The 24,162-nt window shown below is 43.0% G+C and overlaps 1 protein-coding gene across 19 annotated transcripts in view; it reads left to right on the top strand.

Annotated features, from left to right (window-relative positions):
* Window positions 1-24,162, top strand: part of CAMTA1 (calmodulin binding transcription activator 1) — a 1,356,239-nt gene that overhangs the window by 1,244,233 nt on the left and 87,844 nt on the right. For all 19 annotated transcript variants that reach the window (XM_056795879.1, XM_056795869.1, XM_056795868.1 and 16 more), the window contains one exon: window positions 4,760-4,894. In XM_056795879.1, coding sequence (XP_056651857.1) covers window positions 4,760-4,894 — 135 coding nt within the window. The remainder of the gene's footprint in view (window positions 1-4,759; window positions 4,895-24,162) is intronic.

Here is a 24,162-nt window from a genome sequence, read left to right as displayed (position 1 = left end):
TGCCTAGCCCTGACCGGTCTCCTGCCTTGGAACCAATATATGATATTGATTCTAAGAAGGAAGGTAAGGGTTTAAAAACAAAAGATGTCAAGTGAAGGAATGTAATGTTCTATAGCTAGAAAGGGCTTAGAGATCATCTAGTTTAGACTGTGAGCTCCTTGAGGGCAGGGACTGTCTTTTTACTTTCTTTGTATCTTCAGGACTTGGTACCATGCCTGGTGCAAAGAAAAGCTTGACTGACCGACAAGCTTAACACCCTCATTTTATAGATGAGGAAACGGAGGGTCCATCATTCCAGTTTTTTCTAAACCCTAACTTTCTATCTTAGTAACAATTCTAAATGAGAAGAGTAGTGAGTGGTAGGTGGTGAGAGTGAAGTGACTTGCCCAGGATCACACAGCTAGGAGGCCAGATTGGGCCATCATTCCAGTTTAGGAATCCCCAAACCAAGACCTAGTGCCTTCTATATTCTCTCTCATTTACCCAACAACACTGGAAAGCAGAAAAGGTGCTCAGCTTGGATTGGCTACTTGCTACCTGAATGAGTAAAATTCTCTGGAACTTGGTGTCCTCTCTGGAAAAGAAGGACGTTGGACTCTTGAGTCCCTTATGGCACTAAGTCCATAGCCCTATGACATAGACTTTTTTTTTATTCACTCTTTTTTTCTGTGAAAATTTTTATTTAATTAATTTAGAGTATTTTCCCATGGTTCCATGATTCAGTTCTTTCCCTCCCCCTCCCCCTGGAGCCAAAGAGCCATTCCACTGGGTTTTACGTGTGCGTGGCATTGAGGCAGAGTACAGGCAATATTTCCATCACATCGATGAGGAAACTGACTGACGTTCGGATCAGCCAAATGAGTCAGACTTCCCATCTCTAGCCCAAAGAGTCCCAAACAGACCCTTCTCTCTGCCAGCAGGACAGAAGACTTCTGTGATGTAAACACAGATGGGTTTGTTGGTCATAAATAATAGAGGCAGGTTAAGCAGGTTTGTTTCCATCCCTTACAGTCCACACAGGCTCAGTTGTCCTCTGCACACACAGGCTAACTAGGCAGGGTCCAGTCTACCTGCCCTGGGGACAGCCCAGCCCTGGCACAAACAGCTCCCAGGAAGTACAAAACCCACCCAGGAAGCAGCAGACATACACGTCTATAGAAATTGACTTCAATGAGATCAGAATCGCCTGGAAAGGTCAAGAGGGAGCTGACAGAGTCGGGAAGACCAAGCTAAGAATAAAACTCGATGGGAGCCAAGAGCCAGAAAATAAACAGCCGAGGGGAGGATTGGGATGGGCAGAGGCAGAGGCCCCTTTCGAAGGATGGGCAAGGCAGTTGGGTGGCCCAGCCCTCCTGCTCCCTTGGGAGCCAGAATTCCCCCGGGGACATGAAAAGGCAAAAGATCAAGTGTAGAAGGAGACAAAACAGTGGGCTGCTCTTTGCGGAAATAGCCCGTCTCCGGCTGCAGCTGCCACCTTGGCCCTGGCCAGGAGATGCCTGGCAGGGAGAAATGGACTGAGGCCCCTGAGGAGGAGCAGTGGGGATGGAAAGAAAAGGGGGATGGGCTCAGGTTCCAAGCCCAGCCCTGAGAATGAGACAGCAGAGAATGGCGGAGAGAGCATTGAATTTGAAGTCATGGACCTTGGAGGCAGCTGGGTGTGAACAATATTGATAGGGTTGGAGCCAGGAAGATCCGGGATGAACTTATCCCTCCAGATAGTTACTTGGATGTGTGACCCTGGACAAATTACGTACCCTTTATCAGCCTCATTTTTCCCCTCTGTAAAATGGGGATAAGAACATTGTTGACCTCCTACGAGTGTTGTAAGGCTCAAAGGAGAGAATGTGTGTATCTTAAATGAGATAATGTGTACAAAATGTTTTGTGAATTTTAAAAATGCTATGTAAATATAAGCTGGTATTATTATTACAACTGTGGAATCTTGGGCAGGTCTCTGTCTGACTTCTCTGAACCTCAGGCTCCTCCTTTGTAAGATGAGGGAGTTGATTAAATGGACTTTAAGTTCTAATCTCTAGAGGAGACAGACTCCCCGATTTGAATCCACCAGCTTCAATAGCACAAAAAACTACTCTTTTATTGTTTGTTTTTTATTTTTTAAAACCCTCACCTTCTGTCTTAGAATCAATACTGGGTATTGGTTCTAAGGCAAAAGAGTGGTACAGGCTAGCAATGGGGGTAAGTGACTTGTCCAGGGTCACACAGCTAGGAAGTGTCTGAGGCCAGATTTGAACCCAGGACCTTCCGTCTCTGGGCCTAGCTCTCCATCCACTGAGCCACCCAGCTGCCCCAAAAAACTACTTTTAAGTTAAAGTAAATAGGTGGAAGGAAGAGTCTTTTGAGCTAATTAGAGAAGAGCCCCAGATTTTTAATATCTCAGAACCTTGACAGCAGGAGAAAAAAACACAGAGGGAAGGGAAAAATGATCTCAGAGCAGGAAAGAGACTTGCCAATGGTCACATGGTGGCAGGTCCATAACCAAAGTCCAGGTGTTTTCATTCCAGTCTAATAAGGACTTATCAAAAAGATAAGGATGAGGACTGGGGCTACACTTGTGATTTCATTAGTACACAGAAATCACAGTGAGGAAATTCCCTCTTCCAATGCAAGTTAGCACCTAATCTCCCATTTCTAGTCTTCAAAAATCACCTAGGACACTGAGGGATGAAACGTCTTATCCAGAAATGGTTCCCCAGGCAGTGAGTGTCAGGGATGGGATTTGAACTCCCTTGACTTCAAGGCCAGCTCTTTCTCTCTCTAGTATGTCATCCTGAAAAGATCATGGCATATAAGAAATGCTCTGCCAGGTCAGATGGGAGAAACACCCAAGAAATAATCTGAGCCTACCCATCTCATGGGACTCTTTCTTCTACGTCTTATGAGTTCACCAAGTGACACCCCCTCATCCTACTGTGGACCTTCCTCAATTACCCTCCATTCCTCTTGCCATCTGTAGGATACCAAAAGAGCACACTGATTGTCCTTCAGCCATCATTCACTCTTGCCACATGATCAGCCTGTTTTTTTCTCCACTCCCCCACACCCCTACCATTTTAAACATTTGGAGCTTAACAAATATCAACTACAATGAGCATTCCCATATCCAGAGTAGAACAGAAAGAAGAGGTTGTACAATAGAAACTGTGGATTTCCATTATCTATAGCTTGCCTTTCTTTTTAAGTATATAATAAATTTGACATGTAACTTTCAAAGCTTTCCTGCTTGTCTGTGATCCCTTCTGTCCTTTCAAATGTCTTCTACTTATATTTTAAATATTTCAATTGTCTTCTTTTCTTTCTTACTTTCTTGAAACCCCATATCATTAGCCTCCTTATTCACCTACAATTTGAAAAAAGAAAAAGAAAAACAAAATGTTTGTAATAAATATGCATAGTCAAACACAACAAATTCCCCAATTGGCTGTTACCATATTTAACATATTACCTCTATTTAAGGAAGTGAGGAACATTGATCCTCAGGGTTGATCATTGCATTGATTAAAGTTCTTAAGTCTTTCTAAACCATTCATCTTTACAACATTGTTGTTATAGTGTATGTGGTTCTCTTGGTTCTTCTCACTTCACTTTGCATCATTTCATGCAAGTCTTCCAAAGTTTCTCCAGAACTGTTCCTTTCATCATTTCTTACATAGCCATAATATTTCATTATACTCCTATATCATACTTTGTTCAGTCACACACACACACACACACACACACACACACACACACACACACACACACCCGCCAACTGAGAAGCACCCTCTTAGATTCCAGGTCTTTCTTATAACAAAGACAGAAGCAACATATATTTTTGTGCATGTGGGTTCTTTTCTTCATTTTTTAAAAAAATGTTCTTTGGAGCATAATAGACTATTTTTTATTCCTTCATTTCTTCAATCACATCTCCTACTTCAGTTCTCCTTTCAATTCCTTATTTTTAATCAACCAATCAAGAAACATCTAATAAGCACCTACTATGTGTATGTGATGTACAACCTTCTCAGACCTACCATATGTAGTATTTTAAGTGATTCTCAAAAACTATAAATGGGAGAGAAGGTGTTCACTTCAATTAGAAGAGGGGCAACTAGATAGAGAGCCAGGCCTCCAGATGGGAGGTCCTGGGTTCCAATGTGATCTCAGACACTTCCTAGTTGTGTGACCCTGGGCAAGTCATTTAACCCCCATTCCCTAGCCCTTACCACTCTTCTGCCTTGGAACTGATGCTTACTATTGATTCTAAGACCAAAGGCAAGGGTTTTTTAAAAACAGAAGAAGAAAAGGAAATTTCCTCACTGGGAGTTCCATGTAATATAGGCTTCTTCATTGTTCTCTGAAATTTCAAAGGTTTTTTAATAACCCCAAATTTCTCTCTGAAACAACTGCCCATCTTTTAAATAAATACCCATACTCTTATTTGTATAACTGTGTGTTTTTCAATATAATGGAGCCCTGTAGTTTCCAAAGACTTGAAAATGAAAAAGAAATCAAGCAGCAGCATCTAACATGCAAACAATTCCCATGAATGTTTGAGTGGGGGTCAGTAGTTCTGGACCAGGGGATAAGATTGAGTCAGGGAAGGCTCCCTGGACAATGAGAGCTGAGCAAGTTCAAAGTAGAAGAATAGCTTTGGGGGAACAGGCTTTGAAAGGTTATTCCAGGCCCTTTGGAGGTAGACTCTACACTGAACGAACTATCCAGCTCCTTTCATTCTGACTTGCCATTCTTGTGTTTGCAGCTCACGACACTGGCCTTGTGACCCTACAAGTTGCCTTCAACAACCAGATCATCTCTAACTCAGTGGTGTTTGAATACAAAGCCCGGGCTCTGCCCACTCTCCCTTCCTCTCAGCATGACTGGCTATCCCTGGACGGTAAGAGCAGGACCTGAAGCCTTGAGAGGCCGGGGACTTTTCTACTAAATAATAATTGATCTGTGCCTGTCGAGGGGACTGGGGAGACAGAAATGCTGTCTCCCAGCATTTGAAGGGTTGTCTTTTGGAAAGGGGCAGAATGAGGAGCACCATGGGGTAGATGGCCAAGAGGGTGATGTCAGGAGAGCTTCTGTGTGAACTTTAGAGCTGTCCAGAAATAGAAAGAGCTGCCCCAGAATTAGATCCTCCTCAGAGGATCTTCAGGCAGACAGGATGGCCCTGTGTCAAACATGCCGGTTGTAAGGATTCCATCTTGGGCACAGTTTGGCCTTCTACATGGCTTCTAAGTTCTCTTCCAACTCTATAATGCTGTTGCGATGCTTCATGCTGATGTTTCAGAGCCTGTTTTCTTCAGGTTTGACTTCAGCAATCATAGCTGGGCATTTCCTCAGCTTGATTAGGCAGCAAACATTAATTAGTACTTAATACATGCCAGGTATACTGCTAAGCACTGAGGATGCAAAGAAAGGCCAAAAAATTGGACCCTGCTCTTAAGGAGGCCACAATCTACTGAAGAAGATAGCATGCAAACAAATGAGATGTGGAGCACAAACTGGAGATGACAGAGGGAAGGTACTAGCATGGATGGGGATTGCAAAAGGCCTCCTGAGGTAATTTCAGGTTGAATTTAAAGAAAGCCAGGAAGGCCAGAGGGTAGAGACAAGGAAGGAGAGAAGCCCAGATTTTGGAACAGTGACAAATGTACTTATGGCAATCGATCAAATGACAAACATTTATTGGGTATATAGTATGTGCCAGGCACTGTGCACTAGGCAGTGGAGAAATAAAGACCAAAAAGGAGTAATAACAACCTCTGTTTAGCCAAACTGTAGAGTGGTGAAGGAGAGTGATATTCAGTAAGGATCGAAAGGTATTGGGGTCAAGCATTGGGGCCAAGTTCTGAAATACCAAAGGGAAATTCTTTATTTGATGCTGAAGAGGGAGGAAGCCAGGAGACTCAATACAAGAACAGGAGCTCTCTACATCTATACCATTTTGCCTATTCAGTGGAATCTGGTTAAGAATGATTTCCCACACTGTGTCCTATCCTTAGGGAAATAGACTCATAGAGGGCAGCTGGGTAGCTCAGTAGGTTAAGAGCCAGACCTAGAGATGGGAGGTCCAAGGTTCATCTGGCCTCAGATACTTCCTAGCTGTGTGACCCTGGACAAGTCACTTAACCTCCATTGTCTAGACCTTACTGCCCTTCTGCCTTGGAACCAAAACATAGTATTGATTCTAAGGTGGAAGGAAAAGAAAGAAAGAAAGAAAGAAAGAAAGAAAGAAAGAAAGAAAGAAAGAAAGAAAGAAAGAAAGAAAGAAAGAAAGAAAGAAAGAAAGAAAGAAAGAAAGAAAGAAAGAAAGAAAGAAAGAAAGAAAGAAAGAAAGAAAGAAAGAAAGAAAGAAAGAAAGAAAGAAAGAAAGAAAGAGGAAGGAAGGAAGGAAGGAAGGAAGGAAGGAAGGAAGGAAGGAAGGAAGGAAGGAAGGAAGGAAGGAAGGAAGGAAGGAAGGAAGGAAGGAAGGAAGACCACCCAAATAAATACTGTCTCATTGAGAATTGATACTATTTCCCAGGGGCTTATAGTCATCATTTTATTAAGCACAGTGCCTCTTAGGGAAGAGACTTGTATACCAGTTTCACAGGTGGCAATTCAGAAAGCTATGGGTCTTTATTACTTTGGACATGCTGTTCAGTGGCTAGAGCACTGGACTTGGAGTCAAGAAGGCTTGAGTATGAATCCTGACTCAGACACTTGCTAACTGGGTGAGCCTGGACAAGACAGTTCCCTTATCTATTAAAGGAGGATACTAACAGCAGCTACTTCACAGGGTTATTGTGAAGACAGAATGAGATAATATTTGTAAAGTGCTTTACAAACCTTAAAGTGATATAAATGTTAGCTATCCTTATTATTATTATTATTATGTCATAACTGCCCCCAAAGGAAGGCTTAAGATCTGCATGATAGATCCAGTGGCATAATACATGCTGCCCCAAGTATACTGCTGATGATAGTCCAAGGACAGCTGAGTGAGCTGCCCAAGGTACTTAAATGTGCATGGGGGAATGGACGAATAAATAGATGGTTGGGTGGATGGATGGATGGTGGATGGTTGAATGGATTTAGTAAGTATTTATTTCTTGTCCTTTTAAGGGGGGGAGACAGAAACCCTGTCTTCAAGAATCTGAAGGGTTGTCTTTTGGAAAAGGGTAGAATGAGGAGCAACATGGGGTAAGGGGCCAAGAGGCTGGATGTCAGGAAGAGCTTCTGTCTATATCCTACTAAGTCGTAGGGATACAAATACAAAAGGAAGTTGGGTCTCTGTTCTCAAGAAGGTTACATTCTTTTTTTTTTTTAGTCAGGAAGGCCTGTGGTCTTTATTTTTGCTAGTATGCTGGACATAAGATAAACATCTTTCCCTTTAAATTAAACAAAAAGACAATAAATGCAGATGTAAAAAAATGATGCATTTTTTCCTTAGAGGACCTGAGTTTGATTCCTGACTATTCCATTTGCTATATCTGTGACCCTGAGCTTCTGTGGGACTCAGATTCCTTGTCTATAAAATAAGGAGGTTGGATTCAATAATTAAGAAGGTTACATTCTAATAAGAAAATTAAGCACATTTTTTGTAGTGATGGCCAAGGAGAGGTTTTTTTTTATTTGAAAAGTAACAAGAATAGTGTGGGGGAACCATGGGAAGTAGAATAGTCCACTCCTACCAGTAGCAATGATATTATTGATCAGATTATGTTTCCAGAACTGGAAATCAGGCAATGGAGGATATGAGCAAGTCAGCAAGGTAGATGGTGAGATATCCAGAGTTAAGTGAAGTATGGTTGGTGCTAGCCTAGATAGAGAGGACCGTATAAGGCCCTCACCAATGAGACTCAGACCCAGTTGGGCCCCAGAGCTAAAACAAAAGGATATCAATGTGTGAACTGTCACAGGCTTTGGAATGGCCCTGAGCTGTACCTACCCAATATAAACCCTTAGATACTTTGCTATTATGGCACTGGTCTTGGAATCAGAAGATTGGAGTTAAAGACTTGACTCTGACAGCTACCTACTCTATGACCTTGGACAAGTCATTGAGCCTCCATTTCCTCATTTATATAAAATGAGACAGTTGGATTAAAAAACATTTGAGGGCTCCTCTAACTCTAAGCTATAATCTGATGGTCTATAAAATAGGGGTAATCATATTCACACTTTCTTCTATGAGGGGTTTGGACTAGATGGCATATGACAACCCTTCCAGTCCAAAATCTATGGCCTCATGGTCCTACCTCACAAAGTAATGGTGAGGAAAATGCTGTGTAAGTCTGAGAAGGGATAGAAAGAATGAGAGCTTAAAGGATCATTGATTTAGAACTGGAAGGGATTCCAAATGCAATCTAGTCCAAACTGCTCATTTTACATATGAGGAAACTGAGGCTCAAAGAATCTAGATGATGTGTCCAAAATAAGCCAAGTAATTCTGTCAAAGGAAAGAATTGAACTTAGGTCCACTGATTTCCAGATCAGTTTTCTTTCTACAATACTATATGGGATATTTCTTTTGTTGTTGCTGCTGCTGTTGTCATTTTTTTATTATTGTAATACTGATTGATAATCCTTTGCCTTTCCTATTTTGTGATCCTCCCTAACCTCCCCCAAACTCCCACTAGACCTTCAGGCCTGCCTGTCTCAATGAATTTCTGGGTTGGGTGACATTGCATGCCAGAGCATTGAGGTCACCAACAGCCTCAGGCAGTGAGCTCCATAGCTGTTGACAGAGGTGACTCAGTGCCAGGGCGCTGAAGGCCCATGAGCTTCAGCTCTGGTCAGAGTTGGAAAGGAACCAGCATGGAACTGAGTGTGCACCTCTGAGATAGAAACCATGGACAGAGTTGACTAGAGGCCTCTTGGGAAAGATTGGGAAATAATGGAAGCTGCCAGAGAACCAGAAAGCAGGGGAGCCCTTTGGAATCTCCACTTCTCCCCAGGTGACCTGGGAATGTTTCTGAAGCAAGGTCAGATAAAAGGAGCCAGGACCAATAGAAGAACCTGTCTTGGACATAAAGTTTTTACAGGGAGCAAAGGCCAACCCAGAAAACTTGAAAAAGAAAAGGATCCAACCCCAAATTTTGACAGTCCAGAAAGAGTACAAACTAAATTGAGAAAGTACTATGAGGGCAAGATGCATGAAGAAGGTTCTTCAAGTTAAAAGCAAGAGATAGATGATGGTCAAGAGCAACTTATACTTATTGTTTCATTAAAAATGCAATGTTCCATCTACAGTGATGCTGAGCATCTGGCAGGGGCTAAGGCCTTTTCTTCAGGTAAAAGCTTAGTGGGGAGGGAAATAAAGTTTCCACTCATGTCCAAGCTAGGAATCCCATAGGACACCTACTGAGGACTCTGTCCTGAAAGCATTAGGACTCCAGCAGCTGTCAGGCTGAATTGCTTCCTTAACTCCCATCCCATTAAGGAGAAAAAGAAGAGTGTAGTCATCAAGTATGGTGGGAAGAGTCAGAAAACCTGGGTACAAATCTCACTTCTGGTGCTCACTAACTTAGTAAACTTGGGGACTCACTTAAATTTCATGAGCCTTAGTCTCCTCATCAGTAAAATGATGAAGTTCGACTAACTGGCCTCCAATATACCTTCCAGCTCTAAATTGATACATTCCTGACCATTGAGGATTGTGAGGAAAAATTCATGGTCCATGAATGGGACTGGTCCCCTCTAGTCCTCTACCTGTTATGCATTAGGCTGATTGGATTAAGAATGACAGGTGGTTGGTGTTGATTTGGATTCAGAGCAAACTACTGAATGGGTCTCTTCCACCTAGTCTCTGGAAATGACATTTGTCAAGATGCTATCAACCAGTCTCCTTGTAGGTGTTTCCAACAACCTTTCCCCAAGGCCATATTTCAACTAAGATCAGAGGGGATATTTGTGAAACCTTCCCCCCAACTGAAAGACAGGTTGACACTTTATCCCTCCTCATTCCCTGTCTCACTACTCAGCATTGCCTTAGAGGAGAGCAGCTAGGTGGTTCATTGGATAGAGAGACAGACCTAGAGATAGGAGGTCTTGGATTTAAATCTGATCTCAGATACTTCCTTGCTGTGGCACCCTGGACAAGTCACTTAACCCTTATTGTCTAGCCCTTACTGCTCTTCTGCCATGGAATCAAAACATAGTTTTGGTTCTAAGACAGAAGATAAAGTTGTTTTTTTTTTTACTTGCCTCAGAGATGATGTTCCCAGCTCTGTTACTTACTAACTTTTATGATCTTGTGCAAATAGATTCCTCTCTCTAAAACTCATCTTTCCTCATCTGCATTAAGCTATCTTTAAGATAACATCCAATCCGAACTCCTGTAAACTGTAGCCTTTCCATATCATATCTGTCAGAAATTCTGTCCCCCTTCAACTTTCAGAAGTCGCCCACCCCACTCCCCCAAAGCAGCATGGACACCCACCCAGAAGCCATTTTTCTTGCATTTCACTCTTCTAAGAAGTAACTCAAAAGAAAATTAAAAATGGTTAGAAGCTGGGGCTTTGTTTCCATCTTCTCTTTCTATGAGACAATCCTGAAAACCAAGTTTATGGTGGGGGGGGGGGGGGGAAGCAAGGATAGAAGAAGAGGAAAGGTGAGCTTTGAGTTGAAATTAAAGACCAGGGAGCTTGATTTCCATTTCTTGGAAAGTTCTAGAATAGATCATTAGAAAGATGGTTGGTGAACATCCAGAAAAGGAAACAGTGATTGAGAGGAATCACTATTACTTTATCAAGAAAAGATCATTGCAAATAAACCTTATTTCTCTTTTTGGCAAGAATGCTGATGATGATTTGGCAGGAATGATAGATGAAAGAAATGCATATATATATATGTGTGTGTGTGTGTGTGTGTGTGTGTGTGTGTATAATCTTCTTAGATTTAGCAAAGGCTTTATAAAGTTTCACATATTATTCTTGTGGGGAATATAAAGAGATATGAACTAGATGATATAATTAGGTAGATTCCATTGGATAGCCAAAGTCAGAGAGGAATCATTAATTATTCTGTGTCAACATGGCAAGAAGTCTCCAAGGGAGTACCCAGGGATCTGTGTCATGGATCATTTTTGTCAATGACTTAGATAAAGATTGTGGTGTCATGTGCATCAAGTTTGTGTTTGATGCAAATCTGGGAAAGGTAGCTAACACACTGGTTTGACAGTTAGGAGCCAAAATGATCTTGCCAGGCTATAAAGGTAAGGGACCTTGGCCTAGGTCAGTGAATATATATATATACATATACATATATACACATACATACTCATGTATATTTATGTAGGTACCTATGTATATAAGACTTTATTGTTGTTTGATGGCTTCAGTTGTGTCCAACTCTATATGACCCCATTTGGGATTTTCTTGGCAAAAAAACTGGAGTGGTTTGCCATTTCCTTCTTCAGATCATTTGACAGATGAGAAAACTGAGGCAAATAGTGTTCTAGAATATTGGAATTACTCTCCTGAAATGGGGTACAATAAAAACAAATGTAGTTTTACACACAGGTATAAGATAATCAGCTTCCCAAAGACAAGATGGGGAGGGCATGGTCTGCCTGAAAAAAAAATCTGGGGATCTTAGTGGGCTTCAAGTTCAATAGGAGTCAGCAGTGAGATATGACAGACAAAAGAGCTGATGGCTATCTTGGTTTATGTTCAGAGAAACGTTACTTCTAAGAATAAGGTGGCAGCCGTGCTGCACGAGGTCCTTGTCACACTCATGTAGAGTGTTGTGTCTAGTTCTAGGTGCCAGTTTAAGAAGGACAGTGATAAATTATAGGTCAACCAGAAGAAGGAAACCAGGATGGGTAAAGGGTGTCAAGATCATGTCATAGCTGACAGTTGAAGGAACTATGGATGTTTAACCTGGAAAAGAGAAGACAAGTTGTGGGGAAGATTGTGAACACAAGAGCTGTATCCAAGTATTTGAAGAGCTGTCATACAGAGGAGGGAACAGATTTATTCTTTTTGGCTTCAAAAGTCAGATCCGGGAGCTAAGTGGCACAATGGATAGAGTGCCAAGCCCCTGGAGTCAAAAAGATACATCTGCCTAAGTTCAGATCTAGCCTTAGATACTTACTAGCTGTGTGACCCTGGAGAAGTCACTTAACCTTGTTAGCCTCAGTTTCCTCATCTGTAAAATGAACTGGAGGAGAGAATGGGAAACCATTCCAATGTCTTTGCCTCAAAAAAAAAATTATAAGGAGATCAATGTAGGTGCAATGTCATGAAAAATTCTTAACAATAAGAGCTGTCCCCAAGTGGAGAGTACTGTCTCCAGATGTGAAGGGCTTTCCCTCCCTGGAAGCCTTCAAGCCTACATGTCACCTATGCTATTGTAGGGATTGCTTTGGGTTAGGGATTGGACTCTGTGACCACTAAGAACCCTCCTAACTCTTCAACTCTGAATCTGTATGTATCTACAAAGAAAGATTCACGCTTTCCATGAGTTCTATTGTGTACTGCACTGTGGGGAAAGGTACCCATCTGAGCTGCTGCCTGGGAAATAGATGTGTGGGCACCTGGTAAAAACTGGGATACTGCAAAGAAATCTGGGCAAGCAGCAGCATCCTTCTTCGAGAGAAGCCATGTGCCACAGTGCTGGCCTTGGCAGCAAGAAAACTTTGGTTCATGTGCCACCTCTGATGCTTCCCAGCTGTTTGATCATGGGCACTTTGGCATCCAGTCATGGGAAGTCTTTCCTGATCTCCTTAGTTGGAATTGTTGTCTCCCTCCTCAAATGACTGGGATTCAGACTTTTTTTAACCCTTCTATTCTACCTTAGTATCAGTTCTAAAACAGAAGGGTGACAAGAACTAAACAATTGGAATTTAGTGACTTGCCCAGGGTTACACAGCTAGGAAGTGTCTGGGTCCAGATTTGAACCCAGGACCTTCCATCTCCAAGCCTGGCTCTCTATCCATGGAGCCACCCAGCTGTTCCCTACACATACACATCTTAATTTTAATGTTCAGAGCACTCTCAGTGTAGAGATTCTGTCCATAAAAGAGACCGATCAACAAGTTGTCTGTGACTTCTAGTCAGAGACTTGTCTAGAGTTCGTAGAGGTGCTCGTGGAACTAGTATTTGTCAAGGGCAAGACTGGAACCCAAGGCTTCCTTGACCCCAAGGCCCCTTCCTTCCCACTCCTCTAAGTTGCCTCTCACACATTGAAGCACAGCTGTGTGCATGCCTCCATTTACAGCTAGGCAATATGTGCACATACAGTCACACTGAGGACAATCTTGTTTGCTTGTACACATGAATCTGGAACTACTTTCAGTCATGCAAAAGCATGCATGTACACACACACACGTAGAAGAATCTACACTAAACATGGATGGGCGATGGTGCCTGGGGCTGCCTCTGACAGGAGTTCTGCAGGAACCCAAGACAAGGACCAAGAGATGTGGCCTTCCGGGTTGGCCAGGGGAGGTCTAATGGCTCTCTCTGGTGTCTCTTTTACTAAGAGGCTGCAGTGGCCAGCCAGCCCGAGGGAGCAAAATAGGATAAGAAGGGGTTCCCTGCTCCCGTGACCCAGCTGTGCACTTTGTCCCCAAGGAAGACGCCCCAACTAATGGCCCCAACTTGGGCAGCTCCAGGCTCTGCCTCTCCTCCTCTGCCATCCAATTTCTGCAGCTCCTCTATCAGCCCAGGCTACTGGTTAGGGGACAAATTCTCAATTAAAGCCCATTGTGGAATGTGGCAATGTGGGGGGAAGGGGAGGGAAGGACAGACAGAGACAGACCAACAGAGACAGAGATAGACCAACAGAGAGATACAAAGACAGAGAGAAAAGAGAGAGACAGAGATGGATACACAGAGAGAAAGACAAAGACAGAGAGAGAGAAAAGGAGATGAGAAAGGGAGAAGGGGAGAAAGGAGAGAGACAAAGAGAAGGAGGGAAAGAGAGAGAAAAGAGAGAGGAAACAGAGAGACAGAAAGGAGAGAGAGAGAGAGAGAGAAAGGAGAGGGAAAAGGGAAAGGGGGAGAAAGAGAATGGAAAAAGACAGGAGAGAGAGACAAAGAGAAGGAGGGAGGGAGAGAGAGAAAAGAGAAACAGAGAGACAGAGGCAGAGAGACAGAAAGGAGAGAGACAGAGAGAAAGGAGAGGGAAAGGGAAAAGAGGAGAAAGAGGATGGGAAAAGACAAGAGAGAGAGACAGAGAGAAGGAGGGAGGGAGAGAGAGAGAGAAAAGAGAAACAGAGAGGCAGAAAGGAGAAAGATAGAGAAAGAAGAGGAAAAGGGAAAAGAGGAGAAAGAGAATAGAAAAAGACAGGAGAGAGAGAGAGAGAGAAGGAGGGACAGAGAGAGAGACAGAGACAGAAAGGAGAGAGGCAGAGAGAAAGGAGAGAAGAAAGGGAGAAGGAGAGAGAAAGGAGAGAGGAGAGAGAGAGAGGGAGGGAGAGAGAGAGAGAGAGAGAGAGAGAGAGAGAGAGAGAGAGAGAGAGAGAGAGAGAGAGAGAGAGAGAGAGAGAGAGAGAGAGAAAGAGAGAAGACAGAGGAAACACAGAGACACAGAGAGACCAGAGACAGAAAGGAGAGAAACAGAGAGAAAGGAGAGAGAGAAGAAACAGAGAGAGAGAGGAAAGAGAAAGGAGAGAGAAAAAGAGAGAAACAGAGAGAGAGAGAGAGAAAGAGAGAGGCAGACAGAGAGAGGAAAGAGACAGACTAACAGACAGACAGAGAGGAGAGAGACAGAGATGGAGAGAGAGAAGACAGAGAGGGAGGGAGGAGAGAAAGGGAGGGAGGAAGAGAGAGGGAGAGGGAGGGGAGAGAGGAGGGGCTAGGGGACTGCAGTACAGAACAAACTAGGGCATTGCTAACAGCGTATGCACACACACAAGCACACACACACACACACACATACATACGTATACACACAAAAAGGACAGCTGCAATGCAGAGGCCCTTCAGGGAAAAAGATTGAATAATTCTCCTAACCAGGGCTTACAGGAGGCCTCTCTCTGCCTTCATGCCCAGATCTCTGATTGCAGCAAAACACCATTTCTTTAAAGGGCCAGCATCTCCTTCCAGGGCCAAGGAGAATCAGCACAGATGTTCTAAAATAAGGTTTGAATGTGTGTGGCTCAATTCCAGATTTAGAACATTTCTCTCCATTTCTCCTCCATCCATGGCGCTCCCCAGAACCCCCGGGGTCCCACTATCTTCCTCAGAGACCAGAGAGAGCAACACTTTGAAGAAGCCTGTCCAGCTAACAACCATGCATAGGACTCCCAATCTGGTGGGCATTTTCAGATTAATGTAGGAGAAGGTTTGGGCTCCGTGGGCTCTGGACCTGCTCCCGTGAATCCAGCTTTACGCTCTTCTCCAGTCCAGTCACCCTTGGTGTGATAAATAACACACGCAGGTCAACAAGCAAGTATTAAATTTAAGGGACACAAACCCTAAACTGAAATGGGCCTGCCCTAAAGTAGGGAGAAGAGCGTCTATGTCTATAGAAATAAGGAAATACAAAGCGTTTACAAAGGAATTTCAAAAGGGAGAGTCTGAGAATCCCTGATTGTTGTTGTTCAGTCATATCCTAATCTCCTTGACCTCATCTGGGGTTTTTCTTGGCAAAGACACTAGAATGGTTGGCCATTTCCTTCTCCAGCTCATTTTACAGATAAGGAAACTGAGGCCAACAGGGTTAAGTGACTTGCCCAGGGTCACACAACTGGTAAGTGTCTAAGGCCAGATTTGAACATAGGTCTTCCTGACTCCAGGCACCTAGCTAACCATAAATCCCTAGAGGGATCAGAAAAGATTCTTGGAAGAAAGTACTTGAGCTGTGCTTGAGTGAAATTGAGAGATTCAATGAGGCCAGGGGAAGGAGAGATCCTATTCTAGGCTCCTTGGACAAAGGGATGGAGGTGGGAGAGTGTATATGTCATGGATTGGGAGCAGTTAGCAGGTCAGTTGAATATGTGAAAGGGCAAGTAATATGCAATCAGACTGCTGCAGTGGTGGCAGCCAGATTGGAGATGCTATTCCATGCCAGTCTGAGGATTTCTTATTTTATTCTCAAGGTAATGGGAAGACATTAAAGCCCTAGTCAGCTCTGTATCTTTGGAATACCATTTTGGCAACTCTTGGAGGAGAGAACAGAAAAGGGAGAGACTTGAGGACAGAAAAGCTAATTAAGAATCTATTGCAGGGGCAGCTGGGTAGTATGGCTGATAGAGAGCCAAGGGCTAGTCAGGAGGGTGTGGGTTCAAATGTGACTTCAGACACTTCCTAGCTTTGTGAACCTGGGCAAGTCACTTGACCCCCATTGCCTAGCCCTTGCCTTTCTGTCCTAGAGTTGGTACTAGGTCAGAAAGTAAGGCTTTTAAAAAATAATCTATTCTCTAAACAAACAATTACCCTAATAGAAATATCAATAACATGAAAATAGGTCTTGATCAATGACACAAGTAAAACCCAGTGGAATTGAGCATTGGCTACAGGAGAAGGAAAGAATATGAATCATGTAACCATGGACATTTTTTCTTAATTAATCAATTAAATAAAATTTTAAAAAATCAAATCAAATAAAAAACAAATAAAATAAAAAGGGTCTATTGCAATAATCCAAGCAACAGGTGACAAAGTCCTGAACTCAAATACAGAACTGTTGAGGAGACAGAAGGGAACAGATGTGAGAGATATCATGAAGATAGAATCCATAAGTCTTGACCATGAATTGCATTGGGGGCATGAAGGAGAAAGCCAATGATGATTCCCAGTTTGAGATGCTAAGTTCCTGGGAAAATGTGGAGACTAAACAGAAATGAGAAAGCTCAGAAGGTTGGGGGAACACATGAGTTCCATTTTGGATGTGTTGGATTTTCCAGTGGGGCAGCAAAGGGCACCTGTCACTGGAGCCATTCCTTGAAGGAAGCCAGGGAGTCTAGAGAGAAGGAAGTGCATTCCAGTTATGGGGGACATTTGCTTTCTAGGTCCTACTGAAGGGGGGACTGGATCCCAGGACTGCAGCTCAAGGAATTATATTGGTATTGTGACTTCCTGAAAATCACCCACTTGGACCAATTGTCCAGAAGGCCCAACCACTTAGTGAAAACTCAGGAACATAGAATATGAGGAAGAGAGGAGGAGACAGGGAGAGGGAAAACACAGTCTATTTTCTACCCTCTTATTCAATCAGTCCTTTTTCATGGACCCCAGTGCTCTCACCTGACCAGTAGGTGCTCAAAAAGGTCAGAGACATATGGTAGGGAGGCAGTGAAGTAGCTCAGTGGATTGAGAGCCAAATCCTGGGTTCAAATTTGACCTCAGATGCTTCCTAGCTGGGTGACCCTGGGCAAGTCACTTAACTCCCATTGCCTAACACTTACCACTCTTCTGCCTTGGAACCAAGATACAGTAGTGAGTCTAAGACAGAAGGTAAGATTTGTTTGGGTTTTTTTTAAAAGGACATATGGTGGAATGGAAAATTCCCTGATTTTGGAATCAAAGGAGCTGAGTTCAAATTTCAGTTAACTCCTTGTTATCTCAAATAAAAAATGAGAGCGTTTGAAGTAGTCGGTTGATTAAGCCCAGCACTCTAATCCCAGTAGTTGCAGAGTTTTGATTCATAAAACATTCCAGTTTTTTCTCTGAAATCAGCCATTGTGTTTTTATGAATATTTCCAAATAGCCTAAAGTTTGTTTGTTTTTCCAGAAGCAGAGCCATGAAGATCAGAATGACCAGGCTATGTTTGGGGTGGGGAGAGCTGGTTGTTGTTGTTGTTCCCTCTTGGAGTTCCGTCTTAGTTCTGCATTTCCCACAGTAGGGGGTTCCTGCAGATGTCACCGTTTGTCTTGACTCTTTGAGATTCTAAAAATCACCTGCAATCAAATGATTAATGAGCATTTCTTAACTAGGCACTATGATAGGTGCGATGGACTCCAAGACAAAAATGAAGCTGTCTGTGACCTCAAAGAGCTTACATAATATGAGGCATGTACATTGCAAAGCACATGGGGAATGTGTGAGGTTGTGTTCAAAGGGAAGGCAATAGGCACCTTAGGGACATCACATGCCTAGAGAGCAATAACATATCTAGACTCCCCATACCTGACTGAAGAGCATAATTGTCCCCAGGGGGACTCAAAACTTTCTCTTTTGCCTGAGATGGCCCTTGGACACATATATCACCAGGTTGCTCTGTGAAGGTGAGAGGTCCTACTGTCTGTTTAAGCTTGTTTTTTTGTTTTGGTCTTTCTGCCTTTCTTTAAAAAGAGAGATTACAAGAATTATTGCATGGTATTCTTACCCACAGCTCCCAGGCAAAGCTGGGCAATCCAATGCCCTCCTTTCCAACTGAAAGAGGGCAATAGGAAACCTTCCAGAGCCACCAAACCATCTTTCAGACAAATACAAATGAGAAATAATCTCTGGTACCCTTCAGATTGTTATTCAAAGGCCCAGTATAGCACAGTAGAAAGTGAACAGATTCTGGAGTAAGGAGGCCTGAGTTCAAATCCTACTTTTGTTACTACCTATGTGCCCTTAGGCAAAGCATTTTATGTCCAAGGGCCTCAGTTTCCCCATATGTAAAATAAAAGGGATAGACTAGATCCCCAGTGCCTTAGTTCCTTTCCAGCTCTTCATCCAGGCTGCTGTACCTGATTCTGCCTACTGACCAGACTTTCCTCTTTTGAATTCTCTCCCTTCTCATGGCTTGCCTCCCTTCCTAGATCTTCCATTAAGCAGTTTAGCTTTAGTTACTCTATTTTTAATTGCTCTTTGAGACTCTCCTCTGCCAGGATCAAAGAAACTTCTGTGATCAACAGTTTCATTCTGTGAGGGGCTTAAGACAAGGTAGGAATGTAGCTTTTCTAGAATTTTAGTGATGTGGTGAATCCAGGCAGTGGCCAGTCAAGGAGGGAATGATTTGTCATCAAGGGATAAAAGATTCTCACTTTAATAAAGGTGACAGAGGAGTTGTCACACTGAGGGATCAGACTCTGTCTGATGTGGAAGATCCCTTTGCCTGACAAAATCTTGGGGAAGGACAAAAAACCCAGGGCTACTTTTCTTTGGAACTGATCCCATTGTTGGTGAAGGAAATCAAGAGTAAGTGTTTAGCTCAGCAAGCTACCTATTATTAAACTGGGCACCTGAAGCAAGTTGGCATGGAGAGAAGCTCTCTTAGGGTGACGTTACCCAGGTGCTGTGGCTATTGATGGGGAGATAGTGATGGGGATAGAGATTGGGCCAAGGGGTGGGACTCTAGACTAGGCTAGAACAGAGCTGTCAGCATCTTCTAAATTTCCTGCCATAGGGCAAGGCCCCAGTAACCTACCCTAGTTGTGGGATAGGGTCAGGACCTGGATCTGTAATCTCTCATTGGTATAGACAATCCCTAGAAGAAGAAACACCCTACCAGTTCAGGTCAACACCTTCTCTGTAACTTATTGTCTTACTTAGTTGGGAGAACACTGAAAGGCTAAGTGAATTGCCCAGGATCATACAGCCAATATGTGTCAGAGGTCTTTCTGACCCCAAACCAGCTGTCTATCCTTGCTAGCTTTCCTACTTATGGCCCCACATCCTAGTTATTGGCTATTGTTTAATTGGTAAGCAATAAGCTATTTGTTGGCAAACATACCCACAGTCCTTATCCAAGGGTTGAACATATGAAGCCACTTGGAGTTTTCTCTTGACTTAAGGGATCCTTTTCCCACTTGTTTCATTTATCTACCACCATCCCTGTTTGCCAAAAGTCTTGTTCATCTTTTAAGCCCCCCCCCCCGCCATGTATCCAAGTTGTCTAGTAGGGAAATGAGATGCCAAAGGACATGGAATGAAGGTAGCTTCTTTCCCTGCTTCTGAGGAAAGCTCCCATGTTATCATTGCAGCAGTTGAACCAAGTGGTAGCTCCTCATGATGGGACTTTCACTGGTATTCTTAAGGGAACCAGCTACTAGGAATTGATTGGTGCTTCTTAAGTAGAAAAGGCCTATGACTGATGGGAAGAAATTGTGTGAGGAGTCAGTGGAATGAATAGAAGGAAAAGACCCAAAGAGGTCAGGACATTCTAGAATAATTGAGACATCCATGGTACTTGTCACTCTCTTCCTGGGATCTCAGCCTTGAAAGATAAGTGTTAGTCCATACTGTCTCTGGCCAAGGTCCTGATTCATGATGGCACAGAGATGATGCACTGCAGGCACCAACACTAAGGATTAAATAATGGTGAGAATTATGGTCAGATCCAGCCAAGTGCTACTGATTCTGAATTATGCCAATTGAACCTCTGCCTATTTCCTCATCCATAGAGAAGAATTTCCTCAGTTGTGGACATCAGGTATACCTGACGCCATCTCTTCCTTGAAGTCTTCTTTTATTCCAATAATAGGATTAATCTCATTCTTCTCTGCTTTCCACATTAAGTGGTTTCAGAACTTAAAAGCATTATTTAAACATTAGTTATTCATACCATTATTGTCTATAGATAGGCCTCCAAAGTGAAGAAGGATTGAGTTTAAGTTCTGATTCTGCCATATGACCCTGGGCAAATTGGAACCCCTCAGTGGCCCCATGCAACTCCTGGATTGCAGAGCAGATACCAATCAGATATCCTTCACCAGAAACCCCTAATACCATTTCTTGAATTGAAATGAAAGGAGTGGGCTGGAAGAAAGGCTAAGTTGGGCCTTCAGGACCAATAAAATCCCATTGCTAGGGTCTACATATTATACCAGCCCTGACCTCAACTGTACCCATGGCAAGAATTGTGTCTGCCTCCTAAGGGCTGTGACCCTCTGACAATTTAGGAGCAACTGTGAGCTTGGTCTTGCCCTGCTGGGTTCCTCTGACCCCTGGAATTTGGCTTGAAGGTTGCATGGTATAGTAGACCACATCTGGACATGGATCTGGAGGTGTGAGTTGTGTGCCTGGTTCTGATGCTTACCGACTATGTCACTGTAGATAAGTCATGTAACATATCTTCACTGAAAAATAGAACCGATTATACTTCAATGCCTGCCACATAAGGGCTTTATAAACTTTAAAGCACCCAACAAATGTAAACCATTATCAATAAGAGCTGATACTTCCAGTCCCCAGAGAATCTAAATTTACAAAACATTTTGCACAAGTTAGGTACAATGAGAAAAAGAACTAGCCTATTTAGTGGGGAAATTATTACTCCATAGCTATCACTGTGAGGCACTGGTATCCATGAAATATTCAAAGCACCAGAAGAGGGCCTCAGGCCCATCAAGTTGGTCTTCTCCAGAGAATTGATAGAAGGATGAATACACATCACACCGGATGCCTGTGATCTCTACAGACAGAGCCAGTGCCCCCAATGATAAGATCACAGGGCCGACAAAGCACTGAAGTCAAACCCAGATAGGAATCCCCAATTTGCCACTTACTATCTGTGTGATCTTGGGCAAATGACTTCTTTGCTCTGGGCCTCAACTCCTCATCTATAAAATGAATCTGGTTCAATAAAATGATTGGGTTCAATAGTCTCTAATGTTCCCTCCAGCTTTAAATCTCTGATTCTGTGAAGCACTTAGCACAGTGCCTGGCATTAGTAGGCAGTATATAAATGCTTATTCCTTTCTCTTTTCTATAATCCTAGAAAGTTTATCTTTTCTAATGGTTTTCCTGGTGACAGCCGGTAGACGAGGCTGTGTCTAGAATGTGCTCCTTCCTCACATCCCCCTCTTCTAGCTCCCAATGTGGCAACTCCAGAGCCACCTCCCACATGAGAGAACAGTACCTTACCCAATTCCCCCTCTCCCAAATTGGTAGTGCCTTCTCTCCCTCAAAATACTTGGGTATATTTCATATGGGTTCATCTCTGTACACACTAGTCTCTCCACTGGATTATAAATTCCTTAGGGATACATATTGTTTCATTTTTGTCTTTGTATCTGCAGGCACCTAACTAGTGCCTTTGCATATATATACATATGCATATTTAAAAATAAATCTGTATGAAACTAACAAATGTTTATTGAATGAAGTCAATGATGGAATGAATGGATGAATGTGTAAACGAATAAATGAATGAATAAGTGAGTGAAGGGAGGAGAGCTACAATCAGCTTATTAGTTTGGGAGTTCTTAAGTGTTTATGTAGTAGCAAAACAATGATCCTCTGGTTGACTTGGGAAAGTGGTTTTGACTTGGGATCAGAGTAGCTGGTACTTGAATTTGGGATGCAGATTTGTGTGGATATCATTCACTAATGTAATAGCCATTTAGTAAGCACCTACTAAGTGTCAGACACTGGGCTAGGTGCTGGGGATCTAAATAAAGAGTAAAAGATCCTGCCCTGAAGAATGAGATGGGGAAGTTGAGGAGAGGCAATGTGAACACTTAGAAATAAATATGAAATATGTGCAAAATGAGAGATTAGGTTAGGCCTTGTTGTAGGAGGTTGTACATGAGTTAAGCCTTGAAGAAAGCGAGAGTGTCTACAAGGTAGAAGGTAGAAGCCTTCTACAAGGCCAGCAGAGCCTGCATTCCAAGCATAAGGGATAGCCTCTACAAAGATATGAATATGGAAAGTCATGTGTGGAGAACAAGTAGCTCAGCTTGCTTGGAAGGTAGAATGTGTGAAAAGGAGAGATCAGCTCTGAAATTTGGAAAGAAAGACCTGGATCCTGATGGGAGAGGGCTTTAAATGGCCAATGGAATCACAGAGTCAAGGATTTTCAGAATTAGAAGAGACCTCTGGATCTCCACCACCATATACCTGACAAGTGCTCCTCTGGCTTTTCCTCAAAGCTCTTCCAAAAAACCTCCTGTCCAGTCAGCACATTCCAGCTCTACCTGGTAGGAAGGTTTCACTGATATAAAGTCGAACATTGTTTCTTTGCAACTCCTGCCCATGGTCAGATTCAAGCTTTAGCAATATTAGTTTAGCCAGAGGCCAAACAGGTTGTCACAAACAACTGCCAGTCCAGATGGAGTGGGGAGTTGCTCAAGCTAGGATAATTTGCAGTTATTATTGAGAAAGGTCATGTTACAAAGGGTGGGATACTCACACCTGGACTTCTTTGTAATTAGTCTTGTTGCATTTCAAGGGGTGGAATGTACACATTATGTTATAGTTGGCACGTTAGACCAATGGCCACCATATCTTGCTTGTTCTCTGAGTTTGCTTTCCTAAATGAACCAAAGAAGGACTCAGCCCTGAACTCCAGTCACTGTAGCTTCTCAGTTGACCTCTTAAGCAATAGATTTGATTCCTGTTTTTCCTCAAGAGTTTATCTCCTGAAGAGGCATCAGGGCAGCCAATCCCACGGAACGGAGATCATACTAGTGTCTCAGAGGGAGGCATTGTAGGAGATTCTCCCCAGCTCTGCAGTGAAGTCCCTACCCAATCAATTAGTTTTCAAAACCTTCTACAATCTGGCTCAGGCCTACATTTCCATACCCATTGCCCATTAATTTCCCTGACATTCTCCATGTTCCAGCCAAATTTGACTACAAGGAGTTTCTTAAACTCAGTATCACATCTCTTGCCTTCATGCCTTTGCCTAGTCTTCTCTCCTTTCTCTCTCTCTTCTCTCTTTGTCTCTTCTGTATCTCCCTCCATCTCTTTATGTCTCTCCATCTGTCTCTCCTTCTCTCTCTGTCTCTCTGTCTCTCCCTCTATGTCTCTGTCTATCTATCTCTGTTTCTCTCTCACTGTTTCTCTCTCTCCCTCTCCCTCTGTCTCTTTGCCTCTCCCTTTCTCTCCATCTATCTCCATCTATCTCTCTGTGTCTCTCTCCCTCTCTCTCCCTCTATCTCTCCCTCTCTGTCTGTCTTTCCCTCTATCTCTTTATGTCTCTCTATCTCTCTGTCTGTCTGTCTATCCATCTATCTCCATCTATCTCTTTATGTCATTCTCTGTCTCTCCTTCTCTCTCTCTGTTCCTGTCTCTCCTTCTCTCTGTCTCTGCTTCTTTGTCTCTCCCTCTATCTCTCTAAGTCTCTCTCCATCTGTCTTTCTGTCTCTCTCTCACTATCTATCTCCCTTTGTCTCTCTGTGTCTCTCCCTCTTTAGGTCTCTACCTCTCTGTCTTTATGTCTCACTGTGTCTCTCTCTTTCTCTGTCTCTCCCTCTCTCTATCTCTCTGTCTTTCTGTCTCTTCCTCGCTGTGTTTCTCTCTCTTAGCTTTCCAGACTATCTTTCACATCAGTATATTTATGGTTTTATT

This window comes from Monodelphis domestica, chromosome 4, assembly GCF_027887165.1.
Source record: "Monodelphis domestica isolate mMonDom1 chromosome 4, mMonDom1.pri, whole genome shotgun sequence".
NCBI classification, from domain to species: domain Eukaryota; kingdom Metazoa; phylum Chordata; class Mammalia; order Didelphimorphia; family Didelphidae; genus Monodelphis; species Monodelphis domestica.
This window is presented reverse-complemented; position numbering and strand designations above follow the sequence as displayed.